The sequence below is a fragment of the Rhinatrema bivittatum genome, chromosome 7, assembly GCF_901001135.1.
Source record: "Rhinatrema bivittatum chromosome 7, aRhiBiv1.1, whole genome shotgun sequence".
Lineage (NCBI taxonomy): Eukaryota > Metazoa > Chordata > Amphibia > Gymnophiona > Rhinatrematidae > Rhinatrema > Rhinatrema bivittatum.
The window spans coordinates 10,566,365-10,590,985 of NC_042621.1; the positions used below are offsets into that span (position 1 = coordinate 10,566,365).

The 24,621-nt window shown below is 46.2% G+C and overlaps 1 protein-coding gene across 1 annotated transcript in view; it reads left to right on the forward strand.

Moving 5' to 3' along the window:
* PKD1L2 (polycystin 1 like 2) overlaps positions 1-24,621 on the forward strand; it is a 122,130-nt gene that overhangs the window by 67,180 nt on the left and 30,329 nt on the right. The window contains exons 29-36 of the mRNA XM_029610621.1: positions 6,252-6,478; positions 7,443-7,659; positions 7,970-8,201; positions 9,259-9,490; positions 15,421-15,517; positions 18,595-18,735; positions 19,981-20,166; positions 20,946-21,276. Of these exons, the coding sequence (XP_029466481.1) occupies positions 6,252-6,478; positions 7,443-7,659; positions 7,970-8,201; positions 9,259-9,490; positions 15,421-15,517; positions 18,595-18,735; positions 19,981-20,166; positions 20,946-21,276 (1,663 nt within the window). The remainder of the gene's footprint in view (positions 1-6,251; positions 6,479-7,442; positions 7,660-7,969; positions 8,202-9,258; positions 9,491-15,420; positions 15,518-18,594; positions 18,736-19,980; positions 20,167-20,945; positions 21,277-24,621) is intronic.

Below are 24,621 nucleotides of genomic sequence, written 5' to 3' on the forward strand. Positions count from 1 at the left end.
AGTTACCCAAACAAAACCTGATGTTTGAAATTTTGGGCGCATAGTTTTTCACGTGAATCGAATTTATCCAGAGAAAAAAGTAACATGCGCAAGTCTGGTTGGAAAAATACCTGTTGAAAATGTATCTGGGTAAAGTTCCATGGGTAACTTTATCAGTGGCAGACTGATGTACATATAAGTGCTGCTGAATATCTGAGAAAAGTGATGCGTGGAACTTTACCGGGATAAATTGGCTGCTTGCCATCTTTCTGAATATTGACCTCCTAGAGTAATGTGCAGCCTTACAGAAAGATAAGTACTGGTTTTGGGCTCTGAACTGGACCAATGGCTTCATGGCAGTGATGTAGACAGGTGTTATCCATAAAATAAATTTACCAAAATGAGGACTATCCAATGTAACTATTGTGGAGCCTTTATAATAAGGGGAAATCATCTGGAAAATTAGGGCTTGCCCCATTTGTTCAGAACTCTCTTCCTTGAAAAAGGAGCTGGCTGAAGTTAAAGCTGAATTAGCTACAATAAAGAAAGTTTCACCCACTTTACAGTATTCAGGAATTAATTCCCCCATTACCACAGAAAAACCAAAAGTCAAGGAAAAAGGGGTTTACAGTGGGCTCAGGTAAGATAAGATCTGTGACCCACAGACACCCATTCTTCACAACTGTGCAGCCCACATGTCTACCCCCCCCCCTCACAAAGGGCGTTAAGGAACCCAAAAGCAATGGGATTACAGTGGGCTCTGGTAGAGTAAGACCTGTGATGTGGTGACACACGCTCTTTCAAGTGACACAAGTACAAAATGCCTTCTCTGTATTAGATAATGAAGAAGCTCTTGTGAAAGAGATTGAAGTGGTATCTGAAAAGAAAGAAGAAACCCAATACATACAGAAATTCCATAATACAATCAATAACCAAAGGAAAAAGCTCATTGTGCTGGGTGACTGTCATCAGAGGCACTAATTTGGGAACCCTTTTCGAGGGAAATACTACAAATAAAAGCCTTCCAGGATCATCGGCTGGCAGAAATGCTACTCAGATAGACAAAGCGATCAAAGAAGAAAGCAAAGACTCTAAAGTTGATATTATCATCCATCTGGGATCCAACAACCTTGCTAGAAACAGCATCCAAGAGGTACAGAGAGATTTCCAGTCTCTAGCGAAGCAGATTAGTCACTTGGCGACAACCATTGCCTTTTCAGAAGTGTTACCTGTTCATGGAAAGGGGAAGGAGAGGCTAAGTCATATTGATAACTTCAATGTATGGCTCAAATCCTGGTGTAAGGAACAAAGTTTTGGATATATTGGGGGCTGGGGCTGTGTATGGAACAGTAAAAAGCTCTTTGTCAAAGATGGCTTACATCTGTCTGTGGCTCGTTCGCTCCATGGTCTCGGCTGTTTCAGCCCAGAGATTATTGTGGTTACAGAACTGGTCGGTGGATGTTTCTTCCAAATCACAGTTGGGATCTTTGCCTTTTAAAGGCAAGCTACTATTTGGAAAGGAGCTGGAAGACATGATTCAGTCTTTGGGCGAGAATTAGGTTCACAGGCTGCCGGAAGACAGACCAAGATTCAGGGGTGCCTTTTCTTCCAGGACCCAATTCCACGGGGGTCGAAGATTTCGAGCGTCCCGTACACCCGCTTCTTCCTTTCGTCAGAGTTCAGGAAGACAGCAGGCATGGTCTTAACCCTTCGGGGGCGGCGTTTCGGCAGACCTGGCTCTTCCCAGCCTTCCTCAGGCGGGAAAGCCTCACAATGATGGCCAGCCAGTCCATTCCTTGGTTCCAGTGGTAGGGGGCAGACTGTCTCTGTTTTACGAGGAATGGGCCAAAATCACATCGGACCAATGGGTGCTCTCTGTGATAAAACACGGCAATGCTTTAGATTTTGCACGCCATCTCCGTCCACGGTTCCTGGTCTCACCGTGCGGTTACGTCAAAAGCGTCGGGTGGTCCAGCAAACCTTGCGGCCTCGGAGGGAACAGAGGCAGGCTGCGCGGCTCGGCACACGCAGGCTGCCGATTTTGGGCAGCCTTGCTCTCGCCGACTCCGGATTGTAATGGATACGCGCGGCTACACGCATATCTATTAAAATCCCACATACTCTTGTTTGCGCCTGGTGCGCGAACCAAAGTATGCACGGGCGCAGATTTATAAAATCTACCCCTAGGCATTTGCTGTTTATATGCGATTCCACCAGGTATGTTGTCAAAGGTACAGGCACCGAGGCAGGGAGAGCAGGCCCTCGAGGAGCAAGTGTTTGTTCCCTGTAAGGCACCTGAAATAAAGCAGAGGGCCCCCGAGGAGCGGGTACCCAGGTTAGCAGTTACCCCGAAGGGCAGAGAGAGAGCTTCCTGCGGCAGCACGGAAGCGGCAGAGTAGCGTAGACAAGCTAGCAAATCTGTGAAAGTGATATACCCAGATGGCGTGACGTCAGCATGAAGGAACGCCCTCGAGGTTCGCACCAAGGGTGGTACAAAGACGTGGGTTGTGTGTGCGCGCGGTTGTGGGTTGTGTGTTGTGTGTGGGTTGTGGGTTGTGTGTGCGCTCGCACCCTAGTAGGTACCTGGGAGGAGCAATGGCAGGAGGCTGCACCATAGCCGTTCCGGGACGCCAGAGAGGTCGGCTTGTAGACGCAGCGGTAGCCATCTTTCCCAGGTAAGCGGGAGGAGCCATGAATAAGGTGAGGCAACCGGGGCGAAGTCGTCTAGGACCGACGGACGCAACACCCAGCATGGCAATTTCTTATATTCTTATGTTCTTAAGCAAAGAAGGCAAAAAAGCAGAAAAGTAAAAAGGAATCTTATCTCATCTCTATCAGATAGATCTCTGTATAAACAATTACAAACATCTGCCTTGTTCAAAGAGCAAGGCACTCAGAAACTAACTGCATGTTTCAACTTATTCTGCCACATAGGTTCTTTCCCTAAATAGTATCTATAGTATTTCATTACATATAATAGGGATAAAAATATCAAAATTTTATGAACACAGTCTTATAACAGGCAGTCCAGTCTGATTCAGGACCAAAAACATACATTACATGCAGAGAAAAATGGACAAGACAGCTGTTCTCTCTCTATTTTTTCGACCAGAGCCATTCACTTTCCTTATCTGTCTCACATACAGGTATTTATTTACCCATCCTTTAAAGAAACCATACCTTATTAGGTTCTGCTCAGATTCAATGCTAGCCATCAAGAGAAAGTCCACGAAACCAAACTTTTCTTAAACAATCTACTAAATTAAATTCACTAACTGTTGCTGTCTTAAACCTCTTTGTAATGTGTTCCGGTACAAATTTATTAACAAATATACAGGCAAACAAACCAGTATCACTCTTAATAAGCTTTCATTAAGTATGCTGGACAATTGGCCATAGAGAATCTTTTACTTGCTAACAACTGATGTAAGACAGGGGCTGAGAAACTACAGTCTTCAAACAAAACTAGCCTGCTATGAGCAACATACAAATCTTATTACAGACTAGAAAAACTAACAGGCTGTAAATGTAAGGCTCCCTGCATTAGAGCCCAACCAAGGTTAAATCCTGATTTATAGCTGAACTACCATCGCTTAATGAGTCTTCCTGTTTCAAATCGGGGTATAATGGCTGGTAACCTGCCGCACAAGTCAGCAGCTGATTCTGATTATCAGGAACCTTGAAAGTGACTCCTGTATCCTTGCTCTCATAAGGGGAGGGGAGCGTGGAACAGATTCTGAACCCGGGGATTCTGACCTGGTGCCCATCTTATGCTCCCGTGTAACCATAAACATATTAAAATAATGCAAATGTCATGTCAAGGATTTTCCTGACTTTCTATGCTTAATAAATTGCAGCAACTGTTGCAGAACCGGGGCTGAAAAGCTGCCGTCCTCAGGCCAGCACATAAATGCATCCTGTTCCGCCCACACTGCCCATTTCTTACAATGCTTAGTAATTATTTTAACTTCATGTGGAAATAATTTGCAAACCAATGCAAGGGGACTGGGGGATCCTGTACCTTGTAACATAATGAACTTAAGCTTAAATTAACTTTAAAAAATAACAACAAATTACCAGCTTCAAGCTACAATAAATGTAAATAAAAATACTCACGTATGTAAATAATAAAAAATACTCACGTGTGTCCCCTGTACCTCACGTGTTGCCTAATTGTACCCGTGGCTCCGTTAGTTCCTGCTAGTCGTACCCGTGGTCCCGACCAGTTCTGCCAGTCATATTCGCGGTCCCGACCGGTCCTGCCGTGCTCAGAACCATCCTCTGTTACCAAAATGTTAATATTGAAACTTATCCCTGCCTGGTTTCCTCCCCAGTGCTGGGCACAAAGCCAGTGATGAAACAGGCTTTCAGTTTCAAAACATAACATTTATTAAGTAGCTTAGAGATCTATAATCGCCGGCAGGTTTGTTTTTTTATACATACAAAAAGTTGATAGTGGAAACTGAAGGAAACAAGATTGTGTTTCCTTAAGGGAGTAAACGGAGCCCAGTTTACAGAATGAACTGCTTTCTGAGCAATGCCAGTTTACTCATCATTTTGAATTTGCATTAGTCTTTTATACACTGTTAAACATGGCTCGCACATTTTTTCTCCCTCCCCTCTCTCATCCCCTACATTTACTGGTACTTTTCCTTCATGCACATCTTAGACATCATATATTATGCTTACTCAGTACTTCTTTTGTTCTTGTGGCTTCCCATCTTGGCACCTTCTTATCTTACATTCACTCTGTACCATTCTTTTCACACTATCACACAGCCTCTGTTGTGCTGTCTCTGGGCTGACAGTTATATATTTTTTTCTCCGGGCCTTTTTATTCCAGTTACTAGTCAACATGGGGCAGTTTTCTTAAAGCAGTAATTAACCCAAATCCTCAACAGAGAAGGGCGACTAAAAAATGTGGTCTTCAGAAAATGACTTATGAGGAGAGATTGAAAAATCTAAATATATATACCCTGGAGGAGAGGAGGAACAGAGGTGATATGATACAAACTTTCAGATACTTGAAAGGTTTTAATGGTCCATGGTCAACAACAAACCTTTTCCATTGGAAAAAAATCAGTAGAACTAGGGGTCACGATTTGAAACTCCAGGAATGAAGACTCAGAACCAATGTCAGGAAGTATTTCTTCACGGAGAGAATGATGGATGCCTGGAATGCCCTTCCGGAGGATGTGGTGAAGACTAAAGCTGTGAAGGATTTAAAGAGGCATGGGATAAACACTGTGAATCCATAAAAGCTAGAGGATGGGAATGAAGAGTATTGCCATGGGGGTGGCTTGCTGGAATGGTGGCTATTACCTGGTGATTACTACCCTTACTCAATAAGCCTTCACACGGTTAATGCAATTCCAACATTGCTCTCTGTTTCAACGGCAAGGAGTAATGTGGAAAAGAGGATTTGCATTCAGACAACAACTAGCAACGACTGAACTACACAGTCTGGGTAAACAAATAAGCGTGGGGGTAGCTTGCTTATTGCGGCGGTTATGAGCCTAAACCAATTAAGCCTGATACTTCACTTTGAATGCATACAGCGTTGCTCTCTGCTTCAACAGCAGGGGGAAATGTGGAAAACAGGATTTACATTCAGACAGCATCCAACAAGGCATTGATCTATGCAGTCGGGGTAACTTGCTTGATGCGGTGGTTACTACCCTTAACCATTAAGCCTTACAATTCACATTTGATACAACTCCAACATTACTCTCTGCATCAACGGCAGGGGGTGGCAGGAAATTCAAATCAATTACCAAAAAGGGCCCTGAACTTGGTGGTCGGTGAAACAGATAAGTATGGGAAAATAAGTGTGGGAGCTTGCTGGGCAAACTAGATGGGCCGTTTGGTCTTTTTCTGCCGTCATTAATGTATCTATGTATCTAGGAGATGCGATGTCAGATGAGGTCCAGATGTACTGAAGAGATGATACACTCAGGCTTTCACAAATCTTCTCTAGATGGTCTAGCCTTCCGGTCTGGTGGTTCAGACACCAAACCCTGAATTGTGGAGGTTCAGGTTCCGGTCCCATCTCTTCCACTCCAGCTGTTTAGCAATGAACAAGTTGTTGCCTCTCCTTTCATCTACCTGAGTTTTTCTCTCCTACAATGCTTCCCTGAGCATTGGTTAAAATGCTAATAAACAGTTACAGAGCCTATAAATGCTTAAAATATGAGCGAAATGGAAAAAAAAAATACAAATCAAGGCACAATTGCTCTCTAAACTTTTCTCGCTTCTCTGTTTGATATTTTCAGGAAAGATTGAATTCACTTGGCAGGAAGTGATGATTGGGTTTGAGAGCTCCATCCTCATGTTCCCCATCAACCTTCTCATTGTCCAGATCTTTAGAAATGTCCGCCTGCGGCAATCGAAAGAACAGACAGAGAAGAAGCAAGGCAAGAGTGGTCGTGTGTCTCCAAACGTGCCTCCCGCCCCTCAGAATACTCTGAGCGTTTCTCTCACTCCTGAGGCTGTGATAAAGGCAAGTCTGTTGGGCAGGGAATACTGCATGTAAAATTCAGAAAGTACATTTACAAAGGGGGAAAACTATTTCAAGTTTGTAAGAAAATGAACAGATTATACTTTAATACTACAAGAGCACCTAAATAAGCAGAATCAGAGGCTGATGTACTAAATTGCACCGACATTCACAAAAGTGTTAACATGCGCTAAAATGGCACGTATTGCATGCCCTTGTGTTTGTGAATCTTATTTGCTATTTCAGCTATTGCAAATGCTGGTGCAAAAGCTCTGCAAAAGTAGGTAATGAACTGTATGATTATTTAAATCAGCTAGCTCACTGCCTATGTTCACTTAGCTAAATAACGCCTTAAAATGCATGGATGTACTCACAGAGCCACTATCACAAGAAAACTTAACTACATCTCAGGGAGATGTGCTTGAATTTTTTTTTTTTTTGCAGCCATGAGAGTTTTTATCACAATAATTTTAACACACCAGATAGACTACCCACTTTGATAGTGAAATACTCTTTCTTATTAGTTGTATTGGTAAGTGCAATGGTCAGGAACGGTACAGCAAATTCAGGTACAAAGCTATGAAATTAACATGGGATAACCAATAGTCATTATGAAGCATGCCCCAAATGTAGGGGTGTTGCAAAGCTGAGGAAATAGAAACAGAAGGGAGAAAGTGAAGGCTCCTGACAAATCCTCCGTAGCATTGTCTTTCATAGTCATTATGGATAACTGAAACTGGCAGTTCGTTGCCAGGTTAGCTCTCTTCTACTGAAGCCTATCAGTGGAAGACAGCTAACACGTGCACTATCTCTTCTATGAGATTGAACAACTTGAACCAAATTCTAGCACAAATTATTTTATTTAATAATGCAAAGAATTAATTGTCTTTTTACCACAAGCACTTTTGTAATATGGACCACCAGGCACCTTTGTGTAATGTGCAAGTTTTTATTTCCATCCCTTTAGGATATTAAGAGGATTGGCAATTCATTATTTAAAACCCTGAAAACCCCCCTGCCACCGTCAAAAGTGGATTTTGGAAAATCTACAGATATCAACCAACTCTTGGCTTTAGTGGAGGACATCATTTGTCAGCAGAACAGAGCTGGGCAGGAGTTTTACGATGAAAGCAAAAAGAAGGAGGAACATTTGATCCTTTCTCTGGGGTCTGTGGATTTAAAAGGTAAAGCCCAATAGCAATGCCAGTGCTATAGACTGAGAGGAACAGAAAGCTTGGCCTGATCAGGAAGCTGTGCCAGCACATATCCTCATTCTGTGACATCATTTATGTTAATGCTTGTCATCATTTATGCACGCAGCACTAATTCTGTGATAGAGTAAAACACATCTTGCTGAAAACCTGGCCATGAGCCATCTTTTCTTCTATAACAGCAAATGCAATCCTAGACACAGGGTCCGTTTCAAACATCCTGCTTCTCAACTTCTGCTGTCTTTTTTCTCTCTCTCTCTCTCTCTCTTTCCATCTCTTCGAGAAAAATCAAGAAGCCCCACTCCCACGCCAGAGAAAGGAGCGAGTGAGAAGCTGAGGCGCAGCGAGCACAGTCGCTACCTCTACCTGCAGCTGCAGCATGTGGAGAAGGAGCTGGAGCTGCTGGGGCCTCGCAAGTTCCAGAACCCCCAGAGCTACAGCCAGGCCGTCCGGCAGGTGCAGCACATGAAGGGCCTGCTGGAGAGTCGCGTCTTCTCCGGCTCCGCCAGCGAGAGGTAACGTCTGCCTTTCTGCCGCTTCATTTAATCCAAACCAGGGGCCCGGTCGCTGCTAGGTGCACTGTGCACATTCCTTTAAATACTTAAGCAACTTAACTTCAGCCTCAACACACATTAAATAATAGATTCACTCATATAAACTGCCATCCAGTGGTCGTTCTGTTGTACTGCATCACAAAACTATGAAACCAAGCACTTTGATAAGTCCCCCCCCCACCCAGATCGTTAGGTCCCCCTAACAGACTCTAGAATAATGCATCCTATTTAAGGGATTCTAGTTACATTAAATCAGATTTATTAGCCTGGCATCAATGTCCCATGGTCAGGTCTGCGCCCCTTTCTGACACTCAATATTTCTTTCATTTTATTTTATCTGTTTCACGTCCTCGCCACCCTGCCAACACAGTTCTAAAACCAGATTTCACCGAACCTCAGTCTGCAAAAGGAGAAGTGGGATTGGCAATATTGGTTCTGGAGAAAGCTGGAGTCTTAGTACTTTCCTTTCCTTTATTATCATTTAACACAACAGCCTAAGCAATGTACATGATAACACGTACATATTTCACAGTAGGCTGTGATATCTCACATCTGGAGAAGGGACTTTGCGTGGTCGCAAAAGCTCACGTGTTACAAGAACTATGGTTACATCAGTGGTGCTTCTGAGAACCAACGTGGTAAGCGTGCTTTTTCTCACGATAGGGAGCTTCAAATATTTGCAAAAAAGCAGCTAACTCTCTTCAGTCTTGGAGGCAAAAAAGGAGTTGCCCGGTGCTTGAAACTCTGGCCTGTGATTCTGATGAGATCCTACAAGATGAGTTCAAGATCTGCCTTGGCCACTGACTGTGTGACCTTAGTCTGCTTTATCCTTTTGTGCTTCCAGGACCCAGATGGAAACCAAGATGTTTTTGTCTTCATTTATCTCTCCTGGCCACCAAATTTTTAAAAACCATAAACCAATCTTACAGGAAATTAGGTCAGCGGCTCCACTCAGTGTCCTCTGTTTTGCAGACATGTATCGGGCTGATTGATGAAATACCTTTGCTTGTTCCTGCAGGTGTTCTTCGACTCCCAGTCTCTCCGGCGAGAGTAAGAAAGACACGCCAGCCAAAGGACTGCCCTGGTGGTTTGTTTTTGTGGGCTGGTCTCTTGTAGCTGCGACCAGCAGCGTCTCCGGCTTTTTCACCATGCTCTACGGCTTGCATTACGGAAAAGACGGTTCCATCAAGTGGCTTATCTCCATGGCAATTTCCTTCTTTGAGAGCCTGTTCATCACGCAGCCCTTAAAGGTAACATTCCTAACACCTAACATAGACTCGGGACAAGGGATCTCATGCCGTGACGTGGTAGGGGAAGCAGTGAGGTTAAATTCCATTCTCTTGCCGGCTGGTACTCTTGCTTTCTCCTGGGTTTATTGTAATTTTTTTTTTTGGCTTGGCAGTTCCCTTTTGTACTTTTAGGCTTTCAGCTCAATCAGAACCAACCTCTGTCAGGCTATGGCACCATGAATCTTAATTCCTGTACATACTCAGATCATTCCAGACCAGTGGGTTGTGTATCCCTAACAGCAGATGGAGTCAGAGAACAAAAACTTTGGACACTGCTACATAAGAGAGAGTGCCACCTGCAGTCCCTCAGTAGCTCTCTGACTCCAGCAGATGGTTGAGATGCAAACCTGCAGTCTAGGGTTTAGTTAAAAATAAAAAAAAAAGTGTAGTTAGTTTAGATTAGCTGAGCTGAGATTTTGCTCCTTGAGGTGTTAGGCACCGTTGCGGACCATCCCTCCAGTGGAGCCGGACGTCCAGGGAGTTAGATACCCCTGACTGTGTTTTGCCCACACCCTGCCAGAGGGCCTGATAACCAGAGGCTTCTGGTTCCCTCGGCCTCCAAAGCTGTTCTCGGTTTCCTCTGGTCCTGCTGAGGTTGGCTAAAGTTTTTATTTAAAAAAAAAAAAAAGTGATTTAATCAGAACCTAAGAAGTTCCTCAGGGAGGCCTCTGGACTTAGTCGGGGCCCAGCTGGGACAGTGGGTCCTGCGGCCCGAGGAGGAGACCGGTCAGTGTCTGGGGCGTGAGGGTCGGCAGCCCGGGGCTTCGGGCGGGTGCGACATCAGACGCGATGGCTTTCTGAAGGGAGGAGGCTCCCTCTGCTCTCTCGGGGCGTGCGCTGGTTCTTTCTCACGTCCCGCGGTGTGAGTGACGCTTTTGGGGCAGGCAGCTGTGGGCCCCGAAGCCTTGGCCCGCAGGCACTTTGCTCCACCAGCGGGTGGCCGAGTGCAGCTCCTTTTTGGTGGGTGCCATTTTCGTCGGAGCTCTCCCGCGGTTTGCTGCAGGCTGCCGAATGTGGCGCATGTGGCGCAGCAGGGGGCAGGTTGGATTCGCACTCCCTCTGTGTTAACTGCGGGTCGGGATAGGAGGGCCCCTTGGGAGGGGGCAGCTCAGTTAGGTAAGACCTCCGTTCGGCCGGGCCTCCTGCCTCTGCCTCAAAAGTCGAGGCTTCTGACCTTGTGGTGCCGGGGGTGGGGGGGGGGGGGGAGATTCCCCTCCCCCCTTTACCCTATGGAGCTAATTTGCATGCCTCTGGGCGACACTGTAGAGCCTGAGCCCCCGCAGGGGGTGGGGAAGCAGCCTGTGGACTTCTTGCCTGAATTTGTGCTGCTTCTTCATCAGGCCTTTTTGGCCAATCAGAGATCCGGAATTAAAAGGGCAGCAGAGCGGTAGGCGGACCCATCCAGCAGGGGATTCAAACGTTCTTCTCAGGATCCTCAGGATCCCCTGTGGCCCCTGGGGCTCCATCTGGCACAGGGTGACCCAGCCTCCAGTGGGGATGCTATGCGAGCGCTGCAAGGTGGCCCCCCCAGACACTCAGGGGACAGACCCGGGATCTGATCCCTCCCCAGACCTGGGAGATCCTGACACGGATGGCCTGGCCTTGGATGGATTCCCAATCCTGGAGGGGGATGACCCTCGAGTTGTCCGGCTGTTCAAGCTGGAGGAGCTGCGCCCATTGATTCCCCAGGTTTTAGAAGAGTTGGGGATTAAGGTCTCCCAGGAAGAGTCGGATAGTGAGGGAGTCAATCCGGTGCTCGATGGTCTGTAAGGACCGACAACCACTTTTCCCTTGCCCAAGAAGATCAGGAAGTTGGTGACAAGGGAGTGGGACTCTCCTGATTCCGGCTTGAAAGTGGGCCGAGCGATGGCAAAAATTTACCCCCTCTCTCTGGAGACCTTGGACCTTTTGAAAGTGCCGCGAGTGGATGCGGTGTTTCGGCGGGAGTGGCTTATGTGGCGGATGCTCTCTATGATTTGGTTTGCACCTCTGCATGTAGTATGGTTTCCTCTGTGGCGGCTCGCAGGCTTTTATGGTTACAGAACTGGTCGGCGGCCTTTTCTCTAAGGCGCAGCTCTGTAATCTCCCCTTCAATGGTCCAATTGTTTGGGGAGGAATTGGACCAGTTGGTGAAACTATTGGGAGAGACTAAGGGCAATAGGTTGCCGGAAGATAGGAAACCGAGTAAGAAGGTTTCTCCTTCACAAGCTCGTTTTAGGGATTCTCGGCGTTTTCGTTCTGGTAAACCTGTTTCTCCCCCTGGGTCCAGGCAAAGCTTGGGTCATCTGCAGTCCTTTCGTGGAGGTCGTCGGACTCCCAGAGATTGTACAGGTCAGGGCTCAGGAGGCGGTAAACCTCCCCAATGAGGCCAGGGGCCCCCACTCTCACGTAGAAGCTGTAGGAGGCAGATTATCCAGCTTATTCGAGGAGTGGGAGAAGATTACCTCAGACAGGAGGGTCTTGGAGGTAGTCTGGCATGGTTGCGCTCCAGATTTCTTGTTTCCAGTTCAGGACGCTTTTGTAGAGTCTCAGGTGATTTCTCGCAGCAGGCGAGAGGCCGTGTGCGCGACTCTCCAAAGGTTACTCAATCTCAACGCCATTTGTCCAGTCCCTCCTGCGGAGCAGGGCCAGGATCGGTACTCGGTGTACTTCGTGGTTCCCAAGAAGGAAGGGTCCTTTCGTCCTATCCTTGACTTGCAGAAGGTGAACCGGTGCTTACGAGTTCCCAAGTTCCGCATGGAAACGCTCCGAACAGTGCTTGCAGCAGTGCGCAAAGGGGAGTTCCTCGCGTCCTTAGATCTAACGGAGGCTTATGTGCACATTCCGATTCGGCAGGACCATCAAAGATTCCTGAGGTTCGAGGTGCTGAGTCAGCATTTTCAGTTTTGGGCTCTTCCTTTGGGATGGCCATGGCTCCTCGCACGTTCACCAAGGTGATGGTAGTAGTAGTAGTAGCAGCTCTGCGCAAAGAAGGGATCTTGGTGCATCCATATTTGGACGATTGGCTCATCCAGGCAAAGTCTCAGGAGGACTGTGAGAGATCTCTCCAGAGAGTGATGACCACCCTATGGTCTCTTGGTTGGGTCATCAATCTGCAGAAGAGCCAGTTGGTGCCCACATAATGCCTGGTGCACCTAGGAGCGCGTTTCGACAAGCAAAAGGACAAGGTCTTCCTGGCGACACAGTGCGGAAGTTACAGACTCAGGTATTAGGCCTTAGCTGGTGCCTTGGACTTTTGTGCACTTGAGACCTATACAGCATGTGCTGTTGTCCAGATGGAGTCCTGTATCAGAGCAGTTCCATATTCCGTTGCCTCTTCTTCAGGAACCCAGACACAGTCTCTCTTGGTGGCTGTTGCGTCGCAACCTGGAGAAAGGGGTTGAGTTGGACCTCCCGGCTTGGGTGGTCATCTCTGCAGATGCCAGCCTCTCCGAATGGGGAGCGGTGTGTCAAGAGAAGACCGCTCAAGGCGTGTGGCGAATGTTGGAGAAATATTGGTCCATCAACTGTCTCGAAACCCAGGCAGTTCACCATCCCTTCAAGTGTTCCTGCCCTTAGTCAGGGGTCGGATGGTGCGCGTCTTGTCCGACAACGCAACCACGGTGGCATATATCAACAGGCAGGGGGGACCAGGAGTCCTGCAGTGGTGCTGGAAGCGCGATGTTTGTTCGCCTGGGCAGAGATTCATCTGGGGGGCATCGTCGTACCGCATGTCATGGGAGTGGAAAACGTGCAAGTGAACTTTCTCAGACAACAGTGCTTGGACCCTGGAGAGTGGGAGTTGTCCTCTGAGGCGTGGAATCACATTTGCGCCAGATGGGGCGCTCCGCAGTTGGATTTGATGGCGACTCGAGTCAACTCAAAAATGGTTCAGTTTTTCAGATGAAGGAGGGAACTCGGATCAGTGGGGCTCGATGCTCTGGTGTGTCCATGACCCATGGGATTTCTTCTCTATATCTTCCCCCCGTGGCCTCTCATAGGCCGCATTCACAGGCGGATAGGGTCGCATCGCAGGTCCGTGGTGCTCAAGGCTCCGGAGTGGCCCAGTAGTCCCTGGTTTGCAGATCTGGTTTGACTGGCAGAGGACGGCCCTCTTCGTCTGGCTCATCTTCTGCACCTTGTGCGTCAGGGGCCTATATTCTCGGATCGGTCACTTCTGTCTCATGGCTTGGCTTTTGAGAGACAGAAGTTGCATCTGAAAGGTTCTGAGTTGTTAATTTCCACTCTTCTTCAGGTTAGGAGACCTGCTACGTCGATGGTGTATGCCAGAGTTTGGCATACACCATCGACCATCGAGTTTGAAGGTTGGTGCTGGCAGAGGAACCTGAGCCCCGTGGCTGTGGGGGTGTCCCAGATTTTGGATTTCTTGCAGCAGGGGTTAGCTAAAGGCGTAGACTTTAATTCACTTCGAGTTCAGGTAGCTGCTTAAATTTGGTACTCCGCGCTCTATGCAAAGCATCATTTGAACAGTTGAAGAGGGCATCATTGAAGGATTTGATTCTGAAGACGGTGTTCCTGGTGGCTATCTGTTCCGCATGGAGGATTTCGAAGCTGCAAGCTTTATCCTGTAGAGACCCTTTCTTGAGAATTTACCGGGATAGGGTATCCTTGCGAACAGTTCCTTCCTTCGTGCCCAAGGTAGTCTCTTCTTTCCATGTCAATCAGACGGAGGAACTTCCAGCTTTTCCGGACTGGTCCTGTGATTCCTCCCGGGAGAGGGATCTGCATTTGTTGGATGTGTGGCATGTCCTTCTCCGCTATCTGGAGGTTTCTAATGCTTTTCGATGGTTAGACCATCTCTTTGTCTTATTTGCCGGGGCCAAGAAGGGAGACAAAGAATGAAAAGCTACCATTTCTAAATGGATTCGGGAGGTTTTCGCTTCCATGTACATTTCTAAAGGAAAGCAGGCTCCTGTGGGGGTTGAGAGCCCACTCCACAAGGGCACAGACAGCCTCCTGGGCGGAGTGTCAACTTCTTTCTCCACAGGAGATTTGTAGGGAGGCTGTCTGGTCTTCCATTCACACTTTCACCAAGTTTTATCGTTTGGATGTCAGGGCACAGGAGGAGGCGTCCTTCGATGAGTGTTCTGCGAGCAGGTCTTTTGAAGGCCCACCCAGTATAAGGTGGCTTGGGTACATCCCACTGGTCTGGAATGATCTGAGTATGTACAGGAAAGGAAAATTGGTTCTTACCTGCTAATTTGCATTCCTGTAATACAGCAGATCATTCCAGAGGCCCATCCCGTTCTGACTCCGAAAGACAGCCTGTGGAGCTTTTAGTATTCTGAAGGAATGATTGGATTTCTATTAAACAGCAGGGCCAGTGGCTTACCGGTGTATGTTTTGTTGGTTTCAGGTGACCTAGACCTCTGGTTAGTTGGGCGGATCGCCCTTGGTTGAAGTTTAGTTTCAAGGGTTTGGGTACAGGCCGATACGGAGGGTCTGCAGGTGGCACTCTCTCTTATGTAGCAGTGTCCAAAGTTTTTGTTCTCTGATTCCATCTGCTGGTAGGGATACACAACCCACTGGTCTGAAATGATCTGTTGTATTACAGGAACGAAAATTAGCAGGTAAGAACCAATTTTCCTTTCTCAGGCTGCCCAAGGTTTATCCACTTATTTTTATACTCCCACCCCCTCCAAAAAAAAAAAACATATCAATTCAGCAATCACAGCCACAGTCCTCAGCCAGGGGCCACAAACTAAAGCTCGTTCCTTAAACAGCTGCAAATGTTAACTGCAGCACCCCCACCCTTGACCAGGCCCAAGAGCAGAAGTCCGGCCTGATAATCAGACCCATGTTGCCTGCACAGCACTCGCACTCGGTCTGGCCCTCGAGCAGGGAGTTTTTAAGGGAAGTGCATCCCATAATTTCAGGTGATTGTTTTGCAGGTGTTAGGCTTTGCAGCCTTCTTTGCACTAGTTTTGAAGAAAGTTGAACATGAAGATGGAGATGAGAGAACCATTGATGGACCTCTGTCAGGATTAGGTAACTACTGAGGATAAAATATTGCTCCCGATTATTCATTCATGTCTGTGATGTTGCAAAGTGCAGCAAATCCTTGATCTAGTTTTATCTCGTTGATCCTCTTCCTCATGACCTGTCAGAGTCACTTTTCCTATAAATGCAGTTTAGGGGTGGGCCCCTGTACCAGTGGCATAGCCACGGGTGGGCCTAGGTGGGCCATGACAAACCCACTTTGAGCTCAGGCCCACCCAACCAGGGCTGTCAGACACCGGAGCTGCAAGGCCATCACGGGATCTCATCCTGTTATGGCAAAGAAGAGGACCGGAAATTAAAACCTTGGGCAAAAGATAATTTCAAAACTGCATAAGCAAACTGACAGCAGTTTTTCTCAACACCCTTATACCTTTATAAATATAAATTTGAAAGATCATGTGCTGAATTGGACAGTGTGCTGATGAAACATTCATTTTACAGTGAATGTGTGCGTCATTCGTGCACGTCAAATATCATTTATATGCAAATGTTTATTAAAGAATTTTCCTTGAACAAAAGGTCTCCTGCATTCTGATAGGGCTGTCAATTTAAACAAGTTGGAGCGTGCATGTTTCAGGCATTGTACAGAGTCACATTTCCTTTCACTCACCTCTCCAGTTCCCCTATTAACAACACATCAGCGGCACTGGCAGATATTTGAAGTATTGGCAGCAGCGCCAACTCCTGCTGCTTCTCCTCCCACTCTCTGCAGCAGTGGCAGGAGACGCAGCATGGTCTCCTGGCTCCCCCTCTGCCTGACCTGTGATGGTCATGCCAACTTTCAGTAAGGGGATGCATGACCACGCATTTGCACAACCAATCACGCGTATAGACAGGCAGACTAATGGGCACACGGTCTCCAATAGGTGCTCTCACTATTGCAAGGAAATGCATCTACAGTAAAAGTTGAATTTTTTTTTCAAAATTTGTTTATTTCGGTATATCAGAATAGAATCCTGAACCACGTAACAAACATCACTATACAATGACATGAAAATATCAATCCCAATTTTTCTTTTTTTTTCACCCTTGTAACCCTACATTTAACCCTGAGTATTCCTCTATTCCTGATGCCTTTCAACTAGCTTGATCACTCCATTCTTATACTTCACTTCAATGCATATCCAGCATAGTTCTCTGCTTCAACAGCAGGGGAAAAGAAAAACTGTTACTTCACACATCCAGCAGAGCTCTCTGCTTATACGGCAGGGGAGAAGAAAAAAGGATTCACACTCACAAAGCGGGGAGTAGCTGGCTTGTTACGGCGGTTACTACCCCAAACCAGATGTGCCTGATACTTCACTTTCGATGCATATCCAGCATAGCTCTCTGCTTCAATGGCAGGGGAGAAGAAAAAAACTGATACCTCACGCATATCCAGCATAGCTCCCTGCTTCAACAGCAGGGGAGAAGATAAACAACCAATAAGGGCTGTATAACATAATCTGGGTAAAAACAAATAAGCATGGGTGTAGCTTGCTTATTGCGGCGGTTACTACTCCTACTACCTCTAACTAATCAAGGTAGATATTTCACTTGGATGCAGCTCCATCACCGCTCTCTACATTAATGGCGGGGGTGGAAGGGAATTAGAACCAAGAGCTAAGAGAAACAGATAAGTATGAGAGAAGAAATGAGGGAAGCTTGCTGGGCAGACTGGATGGGCCATTTGGTCTTCTTCTGCCGTCATTTCTATGTTTCTATGTTTCTATGAGTATCCATCCTTCCCCATATGAAAAGATTGAATTTTAAACTTTGCTAAAAGTGCAGTATTTTATGGAGTTTATAATAGCACCCAATAAGTATGTCTAATGTCCAGAACCAATGCAAGGGTATCAAGTGCCCTATGCAAATACCTTGGTCTTGCAGTTATTGGCGGCAGCTCCCTACTTTGGTGCCATTGGCTCTGCCAGAAAACCTCTCTCGCAATCTCATATTCTCCCCCTCCATGTCTCCCCTCCATAGCATCTCCTTACTCTTTTTGCCCTCTTTCTGCAGTGCCAGTATCCTGTCTACCCCCAGTACCCCCCCCCCTCTCTCTCTACCCCCTCCCCAGCATTCATTTTCCCCTCTCTCACCAGCAGGATGGCCTTTGCTAGCAACAGTTGAGATTTTTGCCACCTCTCAAGATTTGGCTCTCTAGGCGACTGCCTAGTTTGCCTTGTGGAAGCACCAGCCCTGCTAAGGCTAAATATTGCTTCAAATGATCCCTTCTGGCAGCATGTAATGAGTTTACTGTGGCAGTGTAATGTTATATCAAGCCACCCCCACAAAAGCAGTCTTTTCTATCCAGTGTATGCATCAATTCATTCATAAAATGACCGATAAATGGGTGGCGGTGGTGGAGGGTGGATTAAAGCACGTTTTAGCGCTGTTCAGCACCATAGTCTGGACTGCCCCTGTGACAGACAGATGGCCACATTTTGAAATTAATAGTGCTTTTCAAATTTTTGAAACAAGCTTAAAAAGAATTGCACATGGTTTGCTACCTAGCATCAAACAAAACATTGAAATATTCTTAGGAGAAATCCTTTGTGAGGGAGAATATATAAAACTCCCTCAGGCTACCTTAAAGGACCGGGGCACAGCTGTCTCGCTCGGACCGCCTTAAAATCCAGACCCACAGGGATTCCTGGATGAAGGGAGGAGCCCCTCCCCAGAGTTTAAGAACACAGGGCCTGGAAGGGTTAAACAGGCTCCATGGAGCAGGCAGAGAACCACCATATGCCAAGACCTGTTATGTTTAAGAACTGTATCTTACCTGAAGTTAAGGTGAGCTGCACTGACTGTTTTGATTTTGGTTTCTCCACTATAAATAAAATACACCTAAGGAACAGCCAGAATCTGCCTCCTTATTTCTCTGGCTGTTTCTAAGCCGCTATGGCCCAAGTTACCCCAACCACCAAAATGGTAGCTACAATATTTTGATTTCATTCTCAACAAACGCTTATGATAGTTTAACACAGTATTGACCCAGTTATCCATCCATAAGGACTGCATAAAAAAAATTAAATTGCTGAGGTGGCAAATTGTTAATATATTAGTCTTGCTGCTGCGATTTGCAGGTGACTCAAATATCCTGTTCGGTACGCGAAGAGACAGCGATAATAACATCTACCAACCACCTCCTCCAACAGACATTGAGAAGATGAAGAATATTTACATGAAGGAGCAGAAGGTGTTTGCTCTGATTAGGGAAATACTAGGTAATACCATTCCTGATGACCTTTGTTGCCATTCGGCACTTACATGTTTGTTTGAATTACTTCCATATGACTCGGCAGTAGAAGCAAATTTCCAGATATGATGCTTATACTTAGGGCCAAACATTTCTTGAGATTTTATGACTGGGAAACTGTAGCGATGTGCGGTCATTGAAAAAGACATTGAAAGCACCCATGTTTGTTGTTTTTTGTGTCATTTTCCAATTCGAAACAACAAACAAAAAAAAATCAGTTTTTCATTTCATTTAATTTCTGCATTAAACCATTTAGGGCCGGATTTTAATACCTACGCGTGGGTGTACATTTGTGCACGCAACCCAGCACGCACTAATGTACTCCCGATTTTATAACATGCGCGTGCAGCCGCGTGCATGTTATAAAATCCGGGGTCGGCACGCGCAAGGGGGTGCACAATATACCTTGCGCACGCCGAGCCCTTGGGGAGCCCTGCTGGCTTTCCCCGTTCCCTCCGAGGCCTCTCCGAAATTGGAACGGCCTCGGAGGGAACATTCCTTCCGCCCCCCCCCCCCCACCTTCCCCTCCCTTCCCCCATCTAACCCGCCCCCAGCCCTACCTAAAAACCTCTCCTAACCTTTATTTTATAAGTTGCGCCTGCCTCCGGGTAGGCGTAGGTTGTGTGTGCCGGCCAATGGCCGGCCCGCGATCCCGGGCACAGCAGCAAATAACCGCTGTGCCTGGAGACTCCGGCCCTGCCCCGACCCCGGACCACCCCGCCCCGCCCCTTTTTTAAAGCCCCGGGACTTACATGCATCCCGGGGCTTTATGCATGCCACCGGGCCTTTTGAAAATAGGCGTAGGGCTTTGAAAGTCTGCCCCTTAGTGTGCACTACAATGTAGAAAAGACATGAAAGAAATAGAAAAGAAAAACAAAACTATGCAAATGTTTTCCCCAAGCATGTACCTTGAAAATTGCTCAGCATGTCTAGCCTTTTAAGTTTCATTTATACAAAGATACAACTAAAATGTAGACTTCAAAGGAAATAATTACAGGGCTTTGCTTCCAGCAAAGCCTGACATCAGAAGTTTGGGCCAATATTGACTAAAAGAAGATATCTATTGCCACATTCCTTGTCAATTCATTGCATTAAAAGGAGAAAACCTCCCAGGCTTTCATTCTGCTGCAGAAATAATTCAAGATTGTATGAGTCTGGCTTACTTATGGAAAGTACCAGCATTAACTAACATCGTACCTTTTGTTCTTTCCAGCCTACCTGGGATTTCTCTGGATGCTGCTGTTGGTGGCTTACGGCCAGCGGGACCCTAATTCCTATTATCTGAATAAGCATTTGGAAAGCAGCTTCACGAATGGGCTACAAGATGTCTATAGCTACCAAGATTTCTTCACCTGGGCCAACACAACATTAATCAAAAATTTATATGGAAGTTATCCTGGTATTAGGAGCTCATTGCTAAATTCTCTAACTGTTGTGTGCAATCTTATGGCATCTTGGGTACATTTTTTTCCCAAATATGACCGTGTCAGTGATCTTTAGCTAGCTAGTTTGAACTAGCCGGAATGCAATAAACACTATACCAATGGACTTACAGAGGGGGAATATTTTTCAATATTGAACGGCTTTTTAAAGGGCCATGTGCGCAAATATCAGCAGTTTTTTCCCCTTAGGCTGGAAGGTACACATGTGATTCGGCTTGGTGCGCGCTGTGCTGATTTTAAAAAACACACAAGTACACGCATATCTCCCAGAATGCACACAAAAATGTGTTTCACAAAAAGGGGCGGGGAGTGGGTGTGGATTGGGCGGGGCATGAGCGGGCCGGATCTGTACCATGAAGTCTGTGCATAAGTCTTTATGCACACAAGCGTCAGTGCTAATAGGGTAAAAGGGAGGTTGAGTTAGGTAGGGGGGTTAGCAAGTCCTCTCCTTTGCTGCGGCGAACTGGGAACAAACTGGGAAAAGAGGTAATCGCGTCGGCGTACGTGTCTAGTAAAATTCCCCCCAAGGCGAATTTTATGCCCACGTCAATATGAAATCGTGCTTACATGTATGCGCGAATAGCCGATTTTAAAACACGCACACGTATACGCGCAAATACTCACGAAGGTCTTAAAATCGCTGCGTCCGTGTGCGTGAGCTGGCAAACACGTGCACATGCATGCCCGCTCCCGGTTCTTAAAATTTACCTCTAAACGGTTTTCCTTCTAATTGCAGGCTTTGTTACAGATGGCAACTCGAAGCTAGTTGGTGGTGCCCGAATTCGGCAAGTGAGGGTTAAGATGGACTCTTGCCGAATTGCTCACGTGCTACAGAATTCCATCAAAGAATGCCACGCGGCTTACTCTCTAGAAACAGAAGACAGGTCAGACTATGTGGAGCACTGGAACGTATCTGATGCCACCAATAACTCCTCCAGTTCCAGCCCTGCCTGGCGCTACCAGAGCCAGTCCAAGCTGAGAGGCCATCCAATCTGGGGCAAAGTGGCCATGTACAGGGGAGGAGGCTATGTCGTGCACTTAGAAAATAATGCAAGGAATGCGTCCAGGTAATCCTCTTGTGCATGACTCCTAATTCCCCTAACGCTTGGTCCTTTTCAATCAAGACAAGCTCCTTGGATTTAATACAGTCAGCAGATTGTGCAAGATGACAATTACTCGAATCTCCTGGTACATTGACATGCAATGTGTTAAAATAAGGAGTTATTAATGTAAAAAAAAAAAAAATGCACAGAGCTCTTTCATTAAAATGGATCAGTTCTTTAATGTGGTCTTTATCTGCCATCATTCGCTATGTTACTATCTTAATTCCCTCCATGCACTCGGAGGAACTCCCTGGTACTATATTATGCAGAAGAGCACACAGAGAATCTGCTATGATGGGCAATTTTCCAAGACCAAAAAGGAAAAGGAGTAACCATGAGAAAGTCAAAACCAATATGTTTCACGACCAGTTATGTGTTCTGTGCATCTACATTTTCTCAAAACATATTTTAGCACATTTTTGGAAAAGACCTTGGAAAGCAGCCTTCCGCAGTTCGTCACTGCGGAAGGCTGCATGTGATTAGCATGTGCAGCACTGCTACACATGCTAGTCACAAAAACCTCCAAAAAAAACCCCCTATATTTATATTTTAGCAATTTTTAAATCCCAGTCCACCTTTCTCTAAAAAATGACTTAACCTGTACTTTCAGAGTTTCAATTCAGTCGAACCATTGCCGACATCAGTCTTTGATGTTGAACCCAGTATGCAAAAATCGCTGATCCTACAAATGTCATGCGAGCCGCTACTCTTATAAATGCCAACGCAGCTAGCATTTCACATCCGTGCTACATCAGGGCACTTCCAAATAAAAAATTCACTTCTAAATAAAAACATTTACGAGAAACTGATTGTACCCTAGCTGCACAGAAATATGATAAAATTGTTTTATTTACTAAAAAGTCTCACTCTTATAGCCTTCCTGGTAGCCAACCTCTTACTCTTTCTTCCAAAGAAAATGGTGTGCACAAACAGCAAAGGGTATTTAAAGAAACACTGATCTAAAAAAAAATAATTTTAAATTAGTCAATAATGTTTTACTATCGCCAGCCACTAATAAACCTATTTATCCCTTTAAAGAAACACTACCCATGGCACAAATATATTCAGATTTTTCGGTTCCACTGTTTGTATACAGTTTATACATTCATTTTTGTTCTAAGTATTTTAAAAGGAGATCCCTGTTCCCTCCACGTCTTTTTTTTTTTTTTTTAACATGATGAATCACACAAAATCAAAGAGATTCAAAAACATGTCTCTTGTGCAAACAATGACAAATTGACCATTGGATTTATCATTCCACTACAAATATAGCGGAATGATGAGCCACGGCTGGAAAAGGGGCAGGGGGCAGCGTCTATTCTTTTTTGTTTAAAGCAGCAAAAGGGGGAATAAGGGATGCACACGTGCATATTTTTTAATTTTCAAAAGGTAACCCTGGTTGTTTAGCTGAAAAAAAAAAAATAGCACCCGCACTACATTTACACCAGTTTTCCAGTTTTTTCAAAGGAAAAAATTGGAAAACTGGTGTAAATGTCCATGGGTAAACAGTACCCTCTGACTCTGCACGTCCATGGGCAATTTGAAAATTGCTCTCAGAGATGGTCATTGCATTGTATTGCAGGTACTTTAGGCAGGCAGATGCAGGCACAAGATACACCAATTTTCAAAGCAAACATCTACACACCTGTTAGTTTTGAAAATTAGGCAGAAGCACACCCAGACATGCTCACCCGCACAAAGTCACACCTTTCCTTTTGCAGGGTGTAACCCGTGTCTGCGAATTTAAGCATGGCTTTAGAACATAAGAACATAAGTTGCCATACTGGGTCAGACTGAGGGTCCATCTATTTCTAACAGTGAATAATCCAAACTACAAATACCTGGCAAGTACCCAAATATTAAGTAAATCCTTGCTACTAATGCCAGTACTAATACTCCAACATGCACCAATACAAGGGAATACTTGTGCTATGGTGTTGCTTATGTACGGTGGCTCTATTGAAGGACAACCAATTGATGGGTGTCCTTTTCTTTCGCCCCGTCTATTATTCTTTATTATCCAAGTTTAGTGAAAACAATTTTTCTTTTTCAATTTTTTCTTCTTAAGCTATTTTCATAAAAACCCCTTATTTCCCCGTTGCTTATGAATAAATACTTATCAAGGCATCCGTCTCTATTTCTTCTCACGGGTTCGCGTCTGCTTGCCCGACATGGGCCATGTTTCGGCACGTTCGTGCCTGCTTCAGGGGCTACGGGAGGGGTAGTACTGTGTCCTGACCAGGTACACAGTAGCTGTTATGTCTCCGAGTTTGTGATTTCCATACTTCTGCTCGTGGTTGTCTGAGCTGAATCAGCAGCGAATACGAAGGCCATGGGGAATAGAGGTGGGGCGTTACTGGGTAAGTAGGTCTTACTGGACAGCAAGATGATTTTCATCCACCACTACCAGATCTAGCGTTGATTGGAGCTTCTGAAGCTTCTGAATGAGACCGGGAACTGACTTTAAGGCAGTCCAGTCCGCTGGTAGCAAATCCAGACGAGCACCTAGTCGTTCAATGGAAATAGCCAAGGTTTCCAGGAATCGCTGTTTCTCCTGGATCTTCTGGGCCAGGCCGGGTATAGCCTGGAGAGCAGACAAATCCGCCAAGTCCATGGTCTTGGAAATCTGTTACGAAATGAGGACTTGTGGACTCTTGGACCGAGGTGGGAAAGGTACCCCCGGGAAATCAGGGCCCAATTCCCACCGTCAGCAGGCGGACACAGGCAAAAGACAGTCAGAGTCAGCAAATAGTTTGAAAGGTGGTCTGGTGAAGCAAAAGGTTGAGGTCTGGAGATGGTTCGGAGCATGATCAGGGGGGCAGAGGTCAAGCTTGGAGCTCACGTCACCACGGCCCAAAGAAAAAGATCGCATTTAAACATGCTGATGCTCCTCCTCCTTCCTGCCTGCGCGGCTGGAAGTAAACGTTGCCGGAGCCGCGCGGGCAGGAAGGAGGATGAGCATCAGCCGCGTGCTGTGCTGTGTGCCGGATACACACAGCAAGAAGATCGGCAGGGCCGTGGTGGAGCACGGCCCGAAGAAAAAGGTCGCGTCTAAACGTGCAGGTGCTCCTCCTCCTTCCTGCATGCACTGTCCCGAAAGAAAATGTTTCCGGAGCTGTGCGGGCAGGAAGGAGGAGGAGCATCAGCGAGTGCAGAAGAGGAGCAGCGCTTACGGGCCGCCGTGAATCCCAAGTCACAGCGGCCCGAGAAGAGGAAGAGGCCCGGTAGCAGGGCCACTGCAGAGCCCATCCTGCGGTGACCTGTGAAGAGGAGGCCCAGAGGTAAGAGAGAAGCTGAGGATCTGTAGAG